General features: G+C 41.4%; 2 protein-coding genes across 2 annotated transcripts; one reads left to right on the top strand and one right to left on the bottom strand.

Moving 5' to 3' along the window:
• Positions 1-663: 663 nt before the first annotated feature.
• Positions 664-1,731, bottom strand: LOC307269877 (C-X-C chemokine receptor type 2-like; the record flags this gene model as incomplete). Its single annotated transcript, XM_080052959.1, has 1 exon — positions 664-1,731. The coding sequence occupies one exon, from the start codon at positions 1,729-1,731 to the stop codon at positions 664-666; it is 1,068 nt and encodes a 355-aa protein (XP_079909085.1).
• A 7,082-nt stretch (positions 1,732-8,813) lies between these two features.
• arpc2 (actin related protein 2/3 complex, subunit 2) lies at positions 8,814-16,545 on the top strand. The gene is made up of 10 exons (XM_080053201.1): positions 8,814-9,005; positions 10,419-10,453; positions 10,744-10,856; positions 12,399-12,444; positions 12,569-12,755; positions 12,894-12,987; positions 13,220-13,346; positions 13,444-13,544; positions 15,309-15,409; positions 16,017-16,545. The coding sequence occupies exons 1-10, from the start codon at positions 8,932-8,934 to the stop codon at positions 16,036-16,038; spliced, it is 900 nt and encodes a 299-aa protein (XP_079909327.1). The 5' UTR covers positions 8,814-8,931; the 3' UTR covers positions 16,039-16,545.
• Positions 16,546-16,593: the final 48 nt, after the last annotated feature.

Raw genomic sequence — 16,593 nt, 5'->3', positions numbered from 1 at the left:
TATATAAATAAAGAGAGAGTGCAGTCTGAGTAATGTAAGTAAATGCTCTCTGGGATTCACTGGTTAAAACTACTGAAAAGCAGCTCCGCTTCTTTCTTGAGCGAGAATCAGATCAGAGTCTTGAAATGTGTCAGGTTTCCATGGTGTGTGTAGACAACAGTAAATACGATAGATGGCAGCAGTGTGCAGTGTAAAAGCAGAGGATGAGTGGCAAGGCATTACAGAGACAAAAAGTGACATACACTAGGGCTGTGTTCCAATACCCATACTTACCTGCTATTTAGGTAAAACATTTAAGGATGTCCCAGTTCATGTGGTAAGATGCAGCATGTTGAAAAATACTTGGATGCCCTACCAAATTCGGTCATACCTTCTAGTGTGGAAATAAGCATGCTTTTTTGGCAATTCTCATCCACAATCCACTGCACACCAGAAGTTATGTCACAGCGACAGAGCCACCGTGTGAAAAGAACAGATATGCAACAGATATATAAGCAAGAGGCAAGTTCAAGGCCCGATGTTATGATGAAATAAATGAGTAAAAGTATGTCCCAATTATGTGCTTAACTAAAGAAAACCAATATGTAGAATAGGAAAAAAAAGTATGTAATTTGTAACTGTCTTGAAATAAGTTCATAACATAGCCTACATTTAAGTACATGTTTAGAGAACAGCTCCTTCTGAGGTTTGAGAGGTGGACCTGCTGAACTTGGAGCCCGACATCCTCTCCTGCCGGACCTTCCTCTGTAGAAGCAGCACCATCCTCCTCCTGAACTTCTCCGCCACAAAGGCGTAGAGCACGGGGTTGATGCAGCTGTGCAGCAGAGCCAGGCCGTTGGTCATGTCCATGGCCGTGCTCACAGACCTCCTCACAGCACAGTCTAACGGTATCAGCTCGGCCCTCAGGAGCGTGTCCACCATCAGGGTTAGATGGTACGGAGTCCAGCACAGCAGGAACGCAATCACCACGGCAAGGATCACCTTCATGGCCCGGTGCTTCTGGAAGCCTCGGGTTCGCAGCAGCCTGGCGACGGTGATGCTGTAGCAGACCACCATGACAGCCAGTGGGAGGATGAAGCCAAAGATGTGGCTCAAGAGGCGGGTGGCAAGCCTCCAGGAGTTGGCACTGCCGATGTCAAAGTTCTCAGTGCACACCACCCTGTTGGAGTCGGGGTCAGGCTTGGTGGCGTCGTTGAAGAGGGCCGGCAGAGCGAGGGCCCAGCCAAGGGCCCACACCGCCGCACAGAGGAGCCGGCTGCACAGCCTCTGGCGGCTCCGGAGACTCTCACTGGCGTGCACGATCACCAGATAGCGGTCGATGCTGATGCAGGCCAAGAAGAGGATGCTAGTGTAGAAGTTGGCCTCAATGACCAGGTTGAGGAGCTTGCACATGAAGTCCCCGAAGACCCAGCCTTGGATGAGGGCCACAGCCCAGAACGGGAGGGTCAGGGCCATGAGACCGTCAGCTATGGTCAGATGAATCAAGTAGATGTCGGACGGGGTCAGCGCCTGCCTGCTGGTGCCGATCACCCAACCCACCAACAGGTTCCCCGGTATGGCCAGAACAAAGATGGCTATGAGGAGGACACACAGGGTCACGGCTGCAATAGGATCTAGCAGCATTGTCTCACAATTGAACGTCTTTGGATCCGGAACATATTTGGTGTGGTTGTTGTGGATCGTCTCATTAAGCACATCGAACAAATCCTCATAGGTAAAGATGTATGACATGACTATGGATGGACAACAGGTTGATATTAGCACACTATACGCTATACTACAAAAACATTGATGCAGGGCCATATTTAAGATAGTTGAGATTTAAAGTTGCACAATTAGAAACAGTGATTACAAATGTTTGCTGTTTAATGAGGTTTTCTTTAAACATATAAATACATTTAAATTAGTCTCACATTTATTAAATAAAAAACTCAAATTAAATTTTATATCCACCTGCTCTTCACCTATAAGAATAAACCAGTTGAGACACTCACCTTCTGCTCTGGCAACAGCTCAACGCCCAAATAAATCTGAGCCCACATAGGCATTCCTCTAAGTGTGATACAACACTTTTTTCTTAGTGTGCACTGTGCAGAGTTGTCCCAATGTCCTGTTTCCTTCCCCACAATATTACAGCACATGCCTGCGTCATCAAATGTCTTTGTTTCAAAATAATTTTCAACAGAGCACACTTTGTCCTGTTGAAGTAGACAAAACAGACAATAAATGCAATTCAATTCAAATTTCAATATGTAACGACACGTTTAGTTAGTAAGGCTTGGTGATTAAGAGATTAGAATATATGATTAGAATATTATTTCATTTCAATGTTCAATTAATTCATATATGAAAATGTGGAAATTCAGTGATTCCATTTTCAAGCTTGCTCACACAAAGTAGTAAGAAAAAATGTAAATTGATCTTATTTCCTTATCATATTTTTTGGTCCGTAGTAAAAATAAATAAAAAAAATAATAAGGTCTTGGACGCTCTCCAAAACTTTTTCAAAAATCAAAATGTCTCAAACGACCATTCTCTACGACTAATGAAATAAGAGCTTCCGACATTTAAAGTAAGACATCTTCATCATCAGAATAAACGTTGCAAAGACTTTTATGGTTTAGGACCACCTTTTTTCATTTTTGTGTGAAGATATTTTGTTGATTTTTAATTGTTATTTATTTCAACAATACCACCAAAAGATTTCAAATGATTTATTGTCATGTGCAGAAGAAAAAAAAAGACTAGGGCTAAGTCAGAAATGTGCTACTATTTTAAAATAATAATGAGTCCTTGCTCCCCAAACTAAGTCCCTGGTTGATAAGATAGTTAGTCTCTCTACAAATACATGTATGTGTTTATTTAGGGATGAGCACACTCACACGCATTGACACTAGTAAAGCATGGGTAAGGGGGGCCTATTGACTGGAGGTTTTCAGGGGCCCAGCCATTAGTGTGGGCAGGCCTGTTCTTAATGCATGCTTTGGAATAACTCAGACTGACACACAAGACATCTGACCATGTGAGGTGTGACCCTGTTGCAAGTGGTTGGCTAACCCGGTGCTGTGTGGTAAGGTGTTGCACATATGATCAGGTTGGTTGAAATGACATCCGTTGTTCTCATTTTTGCTGTTGCAACGGTCTGCTACATCATTCCCCATGTTTTTGTTCCCACATTGCGTCTAACTGTTTAAAACAATCATTAGTTACCAGGTTCATGCTTCTGGAATCTGAGATTGCTTGTGGATTATGTGTTTCTTTGTTGAGCCAGGTCTAAATTCCTGAGCATACACCACATGCCAATAATTACAGGGGATCAGGCTGACATACTCCTCTCTAGTCAAATATATACATTTGTTCACCATTAAGAGACAAAATATGCCTTTTCTCTTTTTGTCACTTCAATCAGGTTTCAGAGAGGAAGATGCATGGTAATCAACATAGCAGCACGTTGCATCATGGCAGCTGTCACATTTCTGCAGAGTAAATGTAGACACAGAGGCTCCATACCACTAACTGAATGTACTGTTACATAGCTCCATCAGGTAGCAGGAAGGCCCCCAAACGAGAATGGCCAGTTCCCTAGTATCTGGTTCAGTATGCAAACACTGTTTGTGTGTGTGTGTGTGTGTGTGTGTGTGTGTGTGTGTGTGTGTGTGTGTGTGTGTGTGTGTGTGTGTGTGTGTGTGTGTGTGTGTGTGTGTGTGTGTGTGTGTGTGTGTGTGTGCGTGCGCGTGCTTGCAGCAAGAGTGTTATGTTTTGCTATAATAAGTGTTTTTGTCTTTTCTGGAGCTGTTATAGTTGAAGAGTTCAGGGCAACAATAAATAAATAAATATTAAATGCAGAATTGAACAAGGAAGTCAATATGTGTTGCTTAAATGATGCAGTTTCTCTGTAAACATGTAGTCCTTACCTGATTTCAAGTCATCAGAATCTAATTAATTTATTAATGTCGTACATCACAAGTAAAAAAGAAAAGCGTTAAAAACTATACTCTGGGCAACAGTATGCACTTTACAGTTCCTAAGAAAGCATCAAAATAAACTTGAATCAACCTCTGACAGTTGGAGCCTGTCATGTCACTGGCACGGGCATTAATCTTCTTGGGAAGACACAGTGGCCGTCTTTCTCTGTATATTCTTGATTGGCATCGCAACTTTTTTCACCCCTATTCTATTCCAGAGCATTGGAAACATAGTTGTCTCTGATTCCTTCACCAGTGCAGATTAACATCTTCATTCCACTATGTGTTGAGGCTGTTAAAGGTCACACACAAAATCCATCGTCCGGTCATGCACATTGTTTGTTTTCTGAAGTTATACTGGAAACTGGAGAGGATTCCTGAAAATGATGAGGCTCTAAGCCTTTTAAAAATGACCAACTATTCTTGGAATGTACTATACGTTGGCAGCACCCATGTTTTCTCCTATAAAATAACACTTTTTATGAGTCCCGCTATTTGACAAGGCCCTGCTTAGAGACCTCATGTTTGCTGTCAACACCCCTAGGGGCACGCAGCTATTTGTTTTCTAGGATAATTTTTTGGCATACATTTCTGTTATTGCTCCCTTTAAGATATGACGATACTCCAATAAGAAGGATTGAAGACGCACCCAGATCATTTTTCTAAAAGTACCATTACAACAATGTAAAAATGCCATTCAAAGAAAAAAAGAAAAAAAAAGTCTTGCATTCAAAATCCTAAATCTTGCATGTTATCAGCATCATTAACAATACTTACATAAAAAGTAAAATGACTGACTCTGAAGAACTATGCCATCTGTCTGATATTTTATAAATTGTATTTATATATGAAATTATTAGTTCATTAATACTGATGTATCAATACACAGTTTAACTACAGTATAAAGTGGTGCAACTGTCAGGTGGTTCCCAATCTGCATGTCATCCAAGGGGAGATACATCTGAGGAGTGATAAGATGATTCTATAATAGGGAAAGGGAAGGAGAAAATGTGTATGCTTTTTCAATGCTTTTAATGTGAAATACAGGTGAGTTTGACCTCTTTAAGACTCAAACAAACAGGTAATTGAACGACACGAAGTGAGAGGTTTTGGTTTTGGTGAAACTGAACTCTGAAGTATAGTTCCAACTAAAGACCGCTTCCGTCACAAACAAAATAAATGAAATTCCAATCCACACTCCCATTGAATAAGAAGTTGACAGCTGATCTCACTGATGGATTTCTTACACCGTGAAAATGTATTTTTGAAGGTGATCATTATAATTTATTTTGTGGTGCTTTGTTTTTTGTCTACAAACACCACAATAAAGTCATTATGGTTCTACAAATACGGTCATTGACATTGTCAAAATCGTTTATATACAGTATATATACTTATACGTATATATAAAAATATCTATATAGGCTATATTGTATATATTTAATATTGCATTTATTTAATTGACCTGTGCAATCATTTAACAGTGCAAATCAGTTGATTGGTAATGCCGTGTTACATTGATATAACAATATTATTTATTAACACAAATATTATTACATTTTAGTAATAAAGTATTTCTGATTCTGATTCTCATACGGCATAATCTGGATTTGCATTGTGGCCTTAAAGACATATAATCAATGATTCTTTGCAATTTCTATTGGAAGTAAAGCTTGTTTATAAAACTATTTTTTCAAGTGAATGAGAGAGAAAAGGCAATAAATAAGACAAAAAAAACTTAGAGCCACCAATCTATCGCACCAAATTCCCTTACAATAAACTATTATATACTCTCTCTCTCTCTCTCTCTCGCTTCTGTAATACTGTATGTGTCACTATTCAAACCGATCCTGAATTGTAATGCTTTGGGGGATTCTGAATTGTGATGCTTTGTGGTTTCTGTTTCCAATTCACTGAACAAGATGATGGATTCGCTTGGATGAATGAAAAAGAGATATTTGAAGGTCCTGATAAGACAGTAGATAAGATTCCCAGGTAAGCCCAACTACAACAATAGGTTTTTCTTTGGAGCTATGAGTGTAACGACAAAAAAAATTTTCTGAGGAAATGTTTTCTGCGGGTGAGCTGCAGGGCTTATGTACATAGTGTTTGAAGTATGTCGTGCAATGCTAAGTATGATGTACAAGGCTAAGGAAGGAAAGCATTACAATTCAGGATCGGTTTGAATAGTGTGCAAATTACACATACAGACAGTATTACAGGAGAGAGAGAGAGAGAGAGAGAGAGAGAGAGAGAGAGAGAGAGAGAGAGAGAGAGAGAGAGAGAGAGAGAGAGAGAGAGAGAGTATATATAATAGTTTATTGTAAGGGAATTTGGTGACAAACTTAACCTCAGTCTTTTCATGTTTAGTTATTTATACATTTTAATCAACTGAAATTGTTAGTCTGGCACATTGCCTCTGTAAGGAGACCTCTCTCTCTCTCTCTCTCTCACACACACACACACACACACACACACACACACACAACTCAGTCGTGCGCTGGAATGGTGCAAAAATATGATAATAGTGGGAAACAGGTGAGTGTGTTGTTTGGGCGCTGACCTGCTATAGGCTAATCACTACACTACCATTCAAAAACTGTGAAAACAGATATAGTCAAAAACTTGAGGTGACACACGTAGATCTGCAGTGACAATCCGCGAGTCGCCGCCGATAATCAGTGTGCATTAATCAATACAATCGGCCATATAAAACATGCAATCTTTCTCCTTATCAATCTTCCCGTTTTCGGTTTTGTGCCCCCGAGAGCTTTCTTTTCTGCCTCTCCAACTTTAGGTCCCTGTCATCAGATGACAACACGATTCAAATGAAAGCTCTCGCGCTCCAGCGCGTGCTCGAGGGGGCGCACACTGGAGCGCCTATAGTGTGGGGAGGAGGAGGCGAAGGAGCGGGGGGCGCCTTATCACTGACGTGCTTCTGTTATTGATCATATCATTTACACAAACGCTGTTAAAGAAAAATGCCGACTCCAAATAATTTTCCCCCGATCGCTTTGGCGCCCCTCTAGTGCGGCGCCATCTCCGAAAACTATTGACATAAGCTTACATTTGTCAATTAGTTGGGCTTTTATTTTGAAAGTACATATCACAACGTCCGTACATTTCCTTTGATAGTATTTGCTTTTATTTACTGTATTCTGGTATGTACCAGACAAAGGCATTTATTTGGAAACTATGCTTTTATTTTGAAACTAGTTCTGTGGCGCTATAACCGTAATGGCTAGTACAAACAGGCACAGCAAAAACTTGGGTCGGCTGGCTTGACTGTCGTTTTCGATGGGTCGGCTGGCTTGACCGCAGTCATATACGCTAGTACCCACTTTTAGCGCCACTGTCTGAAGTGCTCTTATAAATATAACAATTATCAAATAAAAGTGCAACTGCAGCATTAATTAAATTACAGCTTATGTATTTTCAGTATAAAAAAGAAAATACTGTCTGTTTGCACAGCTCGATTTTTCTTCACAGTGACGGTGATAGTAAGAGCTGGTTGATGCCTTTTCAAATGCGTATGCATGTTCAACGTGTTGGCTCCCTTTATATGTCCATGCTTGGCTCCTACATAGGCGATCGCGGTGAAACAATAACCTGTGTGCCGACATTGTTCCACACGTTTATCACTGTTTTCATAATTCTACTGAAATCCGAAATTATCCCTCAAACGGGATTTGAATGACAGGGGGACGCCTGCAAGCTCCGGTTTCCTGTTGTTAATCAGGGGCAAGAAGTGGAAGGTTTTAGACTGGCAAAGTCAATCTCCAGACTTAAACGGTATAGAGCATGCATTTTACCTGCTAAAGAGGAGAGTGAAGAGAGTAACCCCCTAACACAAACAGCAACTGAATGAGGCTGCGGTGAAAGCCTGGAAAAGCATCACAAAAGAAGAATGCAAAAGTTTGGTGATGTCAATGGGTCACAGGCTTGATGCAGTTATTGCAAGCAAAGGATTTGCGACAAAATCTTACGTTTTATTCACTTTAATTTATTTAAATTTTATCTGTTCCAATACTTCTGCTCACCTAACAATGTGGTGTTCCTTTACAAATATTGATATCTTCTCAGTTGTGTATCGGATCCAGATGTGAATACCTGGAAATGAAAGCTGAAATGTTGAGCTATTGTCTCATATTCATCATTTTGTGTCAAACCAAAATGTTTCCAGACTACAGCAAAAAGAAAGGAATTGGCCTCACTGTTACTATTGGAGGGGACTGTATTTATATATATATATATATATATATATATATATATATATATATATATAATTTATATAGCCAATTTATATATAAATTATCCCAAAAGGTTTGAGTTACACAGCAAGACAAGAAAACATATTTTATAGTTTTGACATCTGAATTACAGAAGGTACAGACAATAAAACTTCAATACAATTTTTGATGTAAGAAGTCATTAGGCCTATATGGGTCAATCTTGTTCTTCATACTTGACAATTGACATTTTTCACATTTGGTGGAACTGGAAAGGAGAGGTTCTTATCGCTTTTATACAATGTAGTACATTTCTGGAAGATACGTTTTCTCTTTAGTGGTGAGAGGGGATGGAAATTGAGGTGAGGACAGTTCTTCTAATTTATTAGACAACATTTTTATCAAATTCATCCATCTCTGTCTTCTGAAGGCTCGTGTGGAATAAACACAGAATAGGTTAGCAAACCTTTTATTAAAAGATCATTGCTTGTGTCATTGCTTGTCTTATATTGCCTATCATCATCAGTAGCCTAATAATGATTAATATTGTAATTGCGAATTTATTACAGGCAACATCGCGGCTGTCTTCATGTTAAGGGGTCCTGATTGCAAAATACGCGGAAGAGAAGGCGGAAGCGGTTTGTTCTGTCAAGGGAGGAAAAAAAATTAGCAGAAAATTTGACACAAAACGGGTTTAATCCCACCGAATAGCCATCCCCTATATTTCCTCCGCTGCGATGATCCTGCTCGAGATCAATAACCGCATCATCGAGGAGACGCTGTCGCTCAAGTTTGACGGCGCGTGCAACGGGTGAGATATCATTTGTTACACCTGGCTACCGATGCTAACCACAGCTAGCTTCCTCCTTTTCTTTTTTTCTTTATTTAGAGGCGATAGTTGCATTCAATGTAGCATGGAGGAACGACAGGGGCTTATAATAAACGTTTGCAGACTTGCACACTTAGGCTAGTAAGTTTTATTTATTTTTAATTCAAAATAAACCAAAATACCCATTGAATTAGCTCGTCGGTCCTTTTAGCCTACAGCTGGGGTGTGTCTGCGCGTTCACTGTGTGCCAGATTTAGCGTAACAACCCATTGGAGTTTATCCCCAAAGGCGCTACTCCCACACTCCTTTTGAGGCAAAATAAAAAACTACTTATTATTATACACTGATAAATATTAATTAATTGGGACATTTTAAAACGTAAAGTTGGCTGGAAAACTGCTCACATCCGGTGTCATTAACCACAGTGTAACAACATTGTCCGTAACACTCCAGTGGATTTTATCCCACCCCGGCGCTTCTGGCACACTCATTTGACGCAAAATTACAATTTATTTTACATATTTCTGCAACCACTTACCTGACACTGACAAATATGACCAAAGTGGGAAATGTAGGAACGTTTAGGTTGCTTACAAACTGCTCATATCCTGCGTCATTAACCATGGTTTAGCATGTTTGTTGATGCGCTAACTAGTATTAGTATATCGGTTTCAATTAAGTAAAGGGACACTTATTTACTCTCCATCTGCAACACAGAAGCAGCTAACCTGCTGTAACCATCGTACCATCATGTCTCTTCTACTTCCGCATTCATTAGTCATGCCGAGTCAAGTCTGTGGCCTGTGCACAGCCTGAAGCAGCTGTTGTAGTATCCGTATGCAGCCTGGACAAGTTGCTGCAGCGTCCCCCTTAAAATCACAAGTTTTAACTTCTGTTGTTCACCCATAAAAATTGTGTAAAGGTGATAATTTATTTAAAAAAGTAATGTTTATTGAGTCCTGTTTTTTTTTTGGGGGGGGGGGGGGGGGAATATCCAAAATCCTGTTTATTAAAGGTTGGGCATTGATTAGGTAAATGTAAAAAAAAAAAATGTATTGGTGTTAAAATGTCTGAAGTCAGTCTTTTAAAAGTAGTAAGAAAAATCCTAGGAAGTGGGATTTTATTAATCGTATTTTTTTCGTAATAATTGGTAGCATAGTTTGCCTACAAATGCCAGATCAACGGAACAGTATTTGGGCCACATGTGAAAAATTAAAAATTATTTATCGGCCGATCAATCAACATGACTAGGGAATAATAAATGTATTGATTAATGGTATCAGAACTGCAGTTTGTCACTATGCCAGAGTTGTGACAGAGTAAGCTGCACCATATTATGTAAACCAAATTATTTGTTAATGGTTTGGGTAATCTTTTTTTATATTATCTTTTTAGAACCAAGCCGGAGGCCGTCGATGTGACGTTCGCAGGTGAGCTCAAATTGCATCATAACAGCATTCTGTATAGCAGCAAGAAAATAAGATAATATTTGAGTCAGTGCTGCTTCTGTCATTACACCAGTGCTATTATGCGATGAGCCTGTTGCACATGGTCGACCCTGCCAGTACTCGCTGCTGGATCACACAGAGAGTTCCATCTCACGTGTAATGGACTGAAATCATTTTACTGTACTTAGGTTACCAATAAAGACAACCCATTTTTGTCTAAGTACCAAACCTGTCGTTTTAGGAGTTTTAATGTTGTTCACCTCTGCTACCAGATTTCGATGGCGTCCTGTACCACATCTCAAACCCCAACGGGGACAAGACCAAAATTATGGTCAGCATCTCCCTGAAGTTCTACAAGGAGCTGCAGGAGCATGGGGCTGATGAGGTAACACACACACACACACACACGCACACACAGAAGAGCTAAATAATGCTTCTCTGTGTTGGTGGAGGCAGAAACATGGCCTTACCAATACTCAGTTTAACAAGTGCACACATACACATTCAACACAAACCAGGTTGTCTGCAAGTCCTGGAAAACCCTTAAAGGTCTTAACTTGAAGTCTCTTAAAAGTGCAGTTGTGGTTTTCTCACTGTTCCTCTGCTATGAGAATAAACCCTGACCTGCAGTGCAGACTATCTTCAGACAGATCTCTCAGTTCTTAATCTCAATGGTAATTCTTTTATTTGAGCAGCAGGTGAGCTGTTGAAACCTGCGGTCTCCCTGCCAACATGCACGGCTCTAGCAATGAAAACAGTGTGGCTGGAGTAGTGCCGATAGGGAGGTTTTGCTGTCAATCTAAGATGATAGGGTATTGAGAAAAAAAAAGCTGAACTAAATCAAGAATGCAATCTGAGCACACGCACTGCTCCACGTCAAGAAGAGCTCTGTTTCCATGTAAGGAAAAAAAGCAGCAGCGGCCGAGGCTTCTGGTAGAAACAGGAAGTGGGTCTGTGTGACTCACCCCAGGCGAGGAAGTGCTTGTGTGTGTGTGTGTGTGTGTGTGTGTGTGTGTGTGTGTGTGTGTGTGTGTGTGTGTGTGTGTGTGTGTGTGTGTGTGTGTGTGTGTGTGTGTGTGTGTGTGTGTGTGTGTGTGTGTGTGTGTGTGTGTGTGTGTGTGTGTGTGTGTGTGTGTGTGTGTGTGTGTGTGTGTGTGTGTGTGTGTGTGTGTGTGTGTGTGTCTTGGCTGCCGTCCAGCAACCATCCTCCCTCCTCTTTTTCACTGAAACTAAAGAGCAGAGGTATAAGGGCAGGCTTCAACAATGTCACATTCAGTTATTGTAGCCCTTTGAAAATATCTGTGAGCCAGTGTGTGATAATTCCGTTGCCTTCTGGCGGTCCATTCGTGCCATACCTGAGCTGGATTTGCATATTACTGCTCGTTCATGCCACAGTGACAGGTACACATTAGAGAGGACCCCCTCCCAGATCAACACACACGCCTCCTTCCTCCCCGTCTTTTGTTACACATCCCGTTTGTTTACATGTCTGTCTCTGCCTTTATTGGCCTGCAATTTTGGCTAGTCTCTCAACTCAAGCCACATCGTCTCAGAGGATTCCCACAGGCTATGATAGTCACTGGTTTGTTTTACAACTTTGAACATGTAAGGGCCGGTTTTGAACGTGTCGATAGCACCTTATCGTCAACCCCCCCCCCCCCCCCTTTCCTTTACTCCAGCATCAAAGTTTGCTGCAGCCATAGCAGCTCTTTCCTGCAAAGTGTACATAATCTTCTGTACATAATAAAGTCAATATCCAGCTTTTAAAAGCTTTTACAGTCTTGTTCTCTTGCATGTGGCATTAGATTTAACCTTTTAAAGTTTCTGTTCTCCTTCTTACTTTGTGTCATGCTTTTTCTGTGAATAACATGCGTTTAAAACTGTATTTGGAGAAGTACGATTGAAAAATATATGTTTTTAATTTCAGCTGCTCAAGAGGGTCTATGGGAATTTCTTAGTTGATACAGAGGCCGGTAAGTTCTCAAAAAGTTACTGATCTTTTTTTAGAGATTAAAATGATTGCTTTTAGAGCCACAAAGCAGTATTAAATGTCAGCTTTGTTGCTCATGTCTATAATCTTTTCTCCAACCCTCCCAGGCTACAACGTGTCCCTCCTCTACGACCTGGACGCCCTACCAGCCAATAAAACGGACGTGGTCCACCAGGCGGGCATACTGAAGAGGAACTGCTTTGCCTCTGTGTTTGAAAAGTACTTCAAGTTCCAGGAGGAGGGCAGAGAGGGCGAGCAGAGGGCTGTGGTCCACTACAGAGACGATGAGTCCATGTACGTGTAGGGGGCCGGGAGTTAGAAAAATGTTCACGTTTTTATAAAAGGCAGAAGAGCTCCATTTCAAAAGGCCCAATTCATTTTATGTGCAATTTCTGCTGTTTTTAACCTCCGAAATGTCTCCCGTCTTCTCAGGTACCTGGAGGCCAAGAAAGACAGGGTGACGGTGGTTTTCAGCACGGTGTTCAAAGACGACGATGATGTCATCATCGGCAAAGTCTTCATGCAGGTGTGTGAGGTCACAAGTGCAAAAAAGTCATTACATAAATATTTGACGAAGGTTATATTTGACTTAGGCCTTGTAAATGTAAGTCAGTCATATATATCATTAAGTTATCTCATAGCTGTAAAATCTTGTATTGGCTAAAACCACCAAAGCTTCAACAAACAGGTGGCTTTTAAAACCTGTGGTGTAACACCGACTGACTGACTGGCCGTTGTGTGTGTGTGTGTGTGTGTAGGAGTTCAAAGAGGGCCGGCGAGCCAGCCACACAGCCCCCCAGGTGCTGTTCAGCCACAGGGAGCCTCCGCTGGAGCTGAAGGACACGGACGCCGCCGTCGGCGACAACATTGGATACATCACCTTCGGTCAGCAGCACCCGTTAACACATCGGCTTTATCCTCCTAGGACTGTTAATCTCATTTACTAATTTGTTACTCAATGTACTTTTCAAATATGTTTCAGTCCTGTTCCCACGTCACACCAATGCCAATGCCAGAGACAACACCATCAACCTCATCCACACCTTCAGGGACTACCTGCACTACCACATAAAGTGCTCTAAGGTCAGTTCAGTTTTAAAAGGGTTAGCAGTAGGGGTGTAACGGTACACTAAAGTCACGGTTCGGTACGTACCTCGGTTTTGAAGTCACGGTACGGTACGGTTCATAGTTAAGGGAGAATGAACAGCTTTAGCTGTCAGTAACTAGCTAACATACACATAAAATGCATAACAAATCTAAAAGAATTGCCTGAAACAGAAACTCAGGCAATGTGCCAGACTCACAATTTCAGTTGATTAAAATGTATAAATAAATAAACATGAAAAGTTGAGGTTAAGTTTGTCTTAGTTTCTGTTTCCAATTCACTGAACAAGATGATGGATTCAGACAGTAGATAAGTCTGTCCTGATCAAACAGTAGATAAGATTCCCAGGTAGTGTAAACTAGAACAACAGGTTTTTCTTTGGAGCTATGAGGGGAGAGAGAGAGAGAGAGAGAGAGAGAGTATATAATAGTTTATTGCGAAGTTATCCCTCAAACGGGATTTGAATGACAGGGGGACGCCTGCAAGCTCCGGTTTCCTGTTGTCTTTCGCCATGCAGTTCGCACTCTTTTCAATAGCACTGTATAACATTTTTATTTGCACCACTCATAGACTGTAAAAGAAAAGAGGGGTAGCCTACTACAACTGCTAATAGGGATGCAAACGGAACACTAGAGCGGATAGGTGTGTATCTCCTGCTCTGACCGCAGCTGGGAGGGACTGCTGCGTGAGGACTCGGCCGCCTGTCAGTGCTCTGGGAGGGGGCAGGAGCCTCGGGAGGCACCCGCTGCTCGTTTAGAAGTAAAGAGCGATACATGCTTTAGCAACAGAGTCTCCAAAAGTCACCAATAACACCAGAAAAAGTAGCTAGATTTGTCGCTAGTCGCTTTTTGGAAAAAAAGTCACCAGAGGGGTCTGAAAAGTTGCTAAGTTAGCAACACTGCACCCTCATGCTGTGCTCACCATGGAGATAAGGAGATACTCTAAACCGCTGGCTGCTACTGCGCACGCGAGAGCGAGCCGGAGGCTAAATGGTCCGGGGGGAACTCCGACGACAAGTTTTAAGTTCCACACCGCAAAACAAGCCTGTACATTCGCTATAATATTAACGCTATGTACGCCACGAACGGACCGCGGTCCACCTCTGTAACACCAAATACGTGCCTGTACCGTCACGGTACGGTACAAATACATGTATCGTTACACCCCTAGTTAGCAGCACATATAAGTGTCTAAAAACAGTTCTATTAATGCAAATGGTGCCTACCTCTACACCTTTTTTTCTTATTTTCAAATGAGGCCTTTTAGATTTTTTTACTTGGCTCTAACGCTTGTGCAATTCACCTTTGTGCCATTAACGCTGCGATCCTGCTATAATCACAGGCTACAAACAAGCCTTATTAGAGGCTTTTTACTGCACCTTCTCCACAATAGAGAGTCTGGTCATAGCTGAGATCAAACGAAAGCCCCTTCCGTGCCGCCGACTTGCCCTACCAGCTTGACTGGCCATACAGTTTTTTTCGGAGCGCCATGTGGGCGTTTGTGTAATCATCGCAAACAAAAAAATACGACATGCTTCTGAAGAATGCTCAAATGGACTGTAAACCCCTAATTAAAGAGAGAGAGAGAGAGAGAGAGTGTGTGTGTGTGTGTGTGTGTGTGTGTGTGTGTGTGTGTGTGTGGACACACAATTCAGATGTCTTATTTTTCTGAGTTGAAAGGTCTTTGCGTTGTGATGTTTGATGTTGTTTTACCCTGAATCCATGTTGTGTGTCTCCCTGCAGGCCTACATTCACACACGCATGAGGGCCAAGACGTCAGACTTCCTCAAGGTGCTGAACCGCGCTCGACCCGACGCAGAGAAGAAGGAGATGAAGACCATGTCGTAAGTGGCCACCTTAACTTCATATAAAGTGACTCATGAGTGTGTGTTTGCCGACAGAAGCAAAACCAAAACAGATTCAGCTTTGTGATAAACTGTGTTGCGTCTTTGCTGCTGTCTGCATCTATGTATCTTTATTGTGTTGGTCTGAGGTGTGTGTGTGTGTGTGTGTGTGGCCGTGTTTGCAGCATTTGAAGTAATTCAGAAAGGAATTTTAACAGCTCTCCGCTCTGTTAAAACCTATAAATACACAATAGTTTAGCTGGTAAACATCTACAGTCTGTTGGAGCACAGAGAGTCTTTGTCCTGTGGTTAATGTATAACTGGAATAAACAGGGAACCCCCATAAGATGACATGTTCACCATTTTCAAAAAATTCAACTGAAAGGTTCCAAAACAAACATTGTCAGATAACAAATTCTACAAAATATTTAATCGATCACAATAGTTAGTTTGGTAAAGGCATGAAGAAGATTAAAGCATGCCACGAATCCCTCACCAGGAGGAAGAAACTAAGCAGTAGCATGCACAAAGAATGAAAGAGAAACATAATTGTAGTATGTTGTAACATCCAGATTTGTAAGATTCCTCTGTTTGTTATGTTTTTCAGTGGAAAGACCTTCTCCCGCTGAGGCAGACTGCCCCTTCCTACCCACCAGAAAGATACAAACCTCTCTGGAACACACCCAAAACACGCGTTACACTGAGACTCCACGCCAAATCGGACAGGACGCCTCGAAACGCCCCAAACCAATCCCCCCCCCCCCCCCCCCCCCAAAAAAAATTTGTCCAGTCCACTTCCTTTATACTTTTTCTTCTTTTCAATGAATAATAATGTCTAATGGCTCTACTTAGGGGAACCCACGACTCAAGATAAATGGGAAAAAAGGGCATTCCTCGCTTTGCATAGTTAAAGAGAATTATTAGTCCTATATAAATATATATATGAAAAAAAAACAAAAATTTTTGATACGATATCTTTTACTCCATTTGGTACTCTTGCTTGCCCCTCCACCCACCTTTATCATGCGATATCCATGTGTTGGATGATTTCAATCCCCTCCCTTCTTGTCTGTGCTTTCATGTCGTCTGTACCATTGTCATTTGAAAAAAAATAAATCACTCTTACAAAAAAAGAAGCTGGTAGTAGTGTGTGCGGTTTGCAAAATTCCCATTTAATTCACTTT

Source organism: Ammodytes marinus, assembly GCF_949987685.1.
Source record: "Ammodytes marinus genome assembly, chromosome: 24".
NCBI classification, from domain to species: domain Eukaryota; kingdom Metazoa; phylum Chordata; class Actinopteri; order Uranoscopiformes; family Ammodytidae; genus Ammodytes; species Ammodytes marinus.
The sequence above is the reverse complement of the archived record's forward strand: the minus strand, read 5'-3'. Positions and strand labels throughout refer to the sequence as shown.

Bases quoted from the DNA above. Each gene is read 5' to 3' on its own strand.
- arpc2 (XM_080053201.1), top strand. From the start codon at position 8,932: ATGATCCTGCTCGAGATCAATAACCGCATCATCGAGGAGACGCTGTCG. The intron at 12,756-12,893 runs GTACGTGTAGGG...CCGTCTTCTCAG, and splicing joins TACAGAGACGATGAGTCCAT to GTACCTGGAGGCCAAGAAAG. The intron at 15,410-16,016 runs GTAAGTGGCCAC...TATGTTTTTCAG, and splicing joins AAGGAGATGAAGACCATGTC to TGGAAAGACCTTCTCCCGCT.